Raw genomic sequence first — 3,942 nt, forward strand, 5'->3', positions numbered from 1 at the left:
GAAGTCATACAAGTAAAATATATACACTGTAATTAATTATATCAGATTGATGACTTAAAATTTATGAGAAGTCATTTTTATTACAAACTACAATTTTATTGACATTCATTGTATTTAAGTGAAAAGTCTAAGAACTAGCAACATATTTTTAACCCACCTATATTTTGTGGGCGAAATGGGCGCGATGTGGTCGCGAACAGTGACTTCATCCACGACGTCGAGCGATCGCTCGCGACGAGCACGGGCCTCAGATGAAACGATAGAAAGGACGTTGTAGTCACTGCGGTCGGTCAGTGGGACACGCTCATTGGAAAGTTATGATTACTTTTTATAAAAAAACATCATCCATTTTATTCTTTATAATAAAAACATAGAAATTTTACTAGACTACATATTTTTAATGTTGCTAGCTCTTGGTCCTGAGTAAGGCTCCATATCCTATTTACATATTGAAGTTTACGCTTACTTGGTTCAAAGTTTATACATAAAAATAGAATGTCGAGTTCCGACAATGTGTTCCTTAAATTTGTGTGCAATTAATTTCAAATTCAAATGATAAATTTAAGTGACTACAATTTAAAATATTTTAATACAATCCCAGACCAAAAGCCTCTATATTACATTGGACATTACTTAAAAAAAAAATCGTGTGCTTTAGACCACACGACTGAAGTAAAACTTCTTTAATTGCCCCTACAGTTATATACAAAACGTAACTTTCTGTCTTTCTAGCTTCACTCTCTCTTTCTAACTTATATCTCCCTCTCAAATTGCATTCGCCTCGCACGCACACTTTTCGTAACGCTCTCGTCATGCATTCATGAGCTTACTCCCTAAGAAAGAAGTTTTACTTCAAAAATAGTTTTGATTTTAATAGATTGATTTAAATCATAATACGCTTACATTAACAAAAGTCTATAGGTGGGTGACTAGCAAGTTTCCACAAAACTTGACAAAATTCTGTGTCTTCCAAGGTAAAACACCAAGGATATAAATAGTCCTAGTCACCTACAAGTGACAGTTTTTGTCATACATCAACTTCTATGTCACTATTCAGGTCATGGGTGCCTGTTGATTGTGGAGATTCGGGATCAAAGTCATGATCTCTTGGAGAACATTGAGTGTAATCATGAGGGGAACTCATGTCATCATCTGGCGAGCCAGGCAACTCTTCATCCATCATTATTGTAGCTGGTAATGACGGTGATATGTCTTGTAATTGACTTGTGTATACTGGAAAATAATATTGCTAGTGTAAGTATTAAGTATAAAAAATATTTAACTAGCTTCCGCATATAACTTCGTCTACGTCTAGTTACTTTGGGCTAACTCTAAGCCCTCAAAAGGATCCCCCTGATACCCCTGATACTCCTCAGGAGGATACCCCTGACAAATACCCCCGATTTTGAAACGTTTTCATTGGTGCTACGCTCCTATTGGTCTTAGTGTGATGATATATAGCCTATAGCCCTCCTGTATAAATTGGCTATCTAACACTCATCAAAGAATTTTAAATCGGAGCAATAGTTCCTGAGATTAGTGCGATCAAGCAAACAAACAAACAAACTCTTCTCTCAGCTTTATAATATTAGTATGGATAAGATACTGATAAAAAACTACAACCTAATAAATTTAATAAGAATGATTTATATAACAAGGATTCAATTAGATTCTTAAGAAAATTTTCCTAAGTAAAATAAATACAAATTTTAATAAGAAAGCTGATAAGCCTGATATCTGAGGAAGGTATATAAAATACTAAGTTATTACAAGTAAATAACTCATTCACTTAACTGGAAAACTTAAACAATTAACATATCCTACTTGTATTATAAATGTGAAAGTTTAGGAGACTTTTTACTCTTTTTGCTAACAGACTGATCTGATAGTAAATATATTTAGTACACTCATAGCTGGAGATTCACAATAACACACAGGCTACTTTTCATCCTGACATTTGCATCGGGGATCAGTACATTATATATCAGTATTTTACACTTGTATAGTTGTGTAATATAGTGTAATAAATCAAATATACCTTTAATATTAGATGATTTTAATTCTGTGGTAAATGTTAACGATTCCTCCATTGCTTCCATGGTGAGGGTGTCAGTATCAAGACTGTCCATTGAACCTGAACAGGATGGAGAGCTGTCTGGGTTGCTGCTTAGAGTTAGTTGAAGTGTGTCTAGTTGAGGTATGTGAGGTCTGACCTAGAAAATAAAATTTTAATATTTTGCATGAAAAAATTGTATATTATAAAATTGCCTAAATACCTATCTATAAAAAAATATTTGTTTCATGTATTGTGGAAAAAATTTAGATGTTTATTGTTGATTCTTGAAATTTTTACATAAATCTATTGTCATTATTTAATTTTTATATTAAAGGTTTTTTGTTTTAACCTTGTTAATAACAAAGACACCTTTTACAAATGATACAAGACAATTTTATCTATTTTTATTATTAGATGTATATGGTAAATTTTATTACCTTCATTCCATCCGGTCTGTGAGGGTTTCTGCATCCTTTACACTTGCACTCAGTACACGGTTTACTCTCTACATAGCATGGACATCTCTGTCCGCAGCATGTCAGTTTCCCAGGCGTCGCAGTTGCATTACCACATCGACATCCTTTTCTCTTACTACTAGTTGAGCTACGTGTTCTATTTGATGGCTTCTTAAAACCGAGCTGATTTGACTGAAATTGAAAACAAAAAATATATTAATATAATGATAAAATATATTTGCGAACTCTTAATTAACCTGACTGACTCACTTTATTCTCTCTTGGTCTGGTTTCTGATGGTGTTGAATCTGTTTCATCAACTGCTTTCCGTTTGATCGTGATTTTATTTCCCGAACCTGCATACATAACAGAGTAAAGTGGGGACCCATTTGAAATATCTCTAGAATTTGGAGAATCTTTATTAGTTGATCTTGAATCAGAATTACTTGATGTTGATGCCGCTTGAGTCTGTGTAGAAGCTGAGTTGGTATAAACACAGGGTAGTATGCTATAAGCGGATTTAGAGAGACCCGCTGTACTTTTGTAGTCGTCGTTAAATCCCGCTCCTTCTTGTATTAAATCTATTAAGCCCGAACTTGCGACTGTACCGCCATTCACTCCCGCTGCTATCTCATCTTCTTCGAGTAATGTTTTATATGTATCAGTTCCCATAAAATATTCACAAAGTTTTTTGTAACACTGCAAAAGTATGCGTAACTGTAAATTTTCTGTATAGTTCTCATAATCTTTACACCAACTACACGATGGTTTTAATTTTTTTCTTCCGCCTTTACAGTTTTTACAGACGTGATGTTGACAGCCGGAGCTAGTTGGAGTGTAAGGTTCTTTTAATAAATTACCGCACACAGTACACGATAGAGATTGTCGTAAATAAGGAACCAAACGAAACAAGTCTGTCCACGAACTTTTATCAGCTGCGTCAGCGAGAATTATCAAACGACAAGTAGAAACATACAAACTAGTAGCGTTCATCTTCATTTGTAAAAACTTTTATAAACATTGATGTTTTAACTAAATTGTTTATACCAAAATATTAACACACAGGCAAAAAGCCGCAAACGCTGAGACAAAAGTCATAACTGTCATGTGTCATTTCTGTCAGTATGTTGTTGTTGTTTTAAAATTTATCCCCAATAGGGAAAGGCAAAGGACTATAATCCATACAGCCTAGTCTGAATTTGTAAGTTTCGTTCTGATATATCAAAAGGCCGGAGCCAAGTCTGAAGTAACTTTATTGTTCTTCTGATTCGATGACTGGTAGAGTAAGGCCGAAACCAAGTCTGAAATTTCATATTTTCGTCTACTCTTCTTTGTCTATAAGTGATAGGCGAGGTCGAAACCAAGTCTGTAATAGGCCGAAGCCTGAAATATCAAAATAAAATTTCACATCCGATGAATGAAGGTCCTGAT

The 3,942-nt window shown here is 34.3% G+C and overlaps 1 protein-coding gene across 1 annotated transcript; it reads right to left on the minus strand.

Annotated features, from left to right (window-relative positions):
- Positions 1–1,027: 1,027 nt before the first annotated feature.
- On the minus strand, positions 1,028–3,612 carry LOC123669708 (E3 ubiquitin-protein ligase MSL2). The gene is made up of 4 exons (XM_045603301.1): positions 2,782–3,612; positions 2,494–2,703; positions 2,039–2,213; positions 1,028–1,233 (listed from the first exon to the last, which is right to left on the minus strand). Exons 1-4 carry the CDS (start codon positions 3,508–3,510, stop codon positions 1,028–1,030), a joined length of 1,320 nt encoding a protein of 439 aa, XP_045459257.1. The 5' UTR covers positions 3,511–3,612.
- Between the last annotated feature and the right edge of the window lie 330 nt (positions 3,613–3,942).

The sequence above is a fragment of the Melitaea cinxia genome, chromosome 1 (assembly GCF_905220565.1).
Source record: "Melitaea cinxia chromosome 1, ilMelCinx1.1, whole genome shotgun sequence".
Classification (NCBI taxonomy): Eukaryota; Metazoa; Arthropoda; class Insecta; order Lepidoptera; family Nymphalidae; genus Melitaea; species Melitaea cinxia.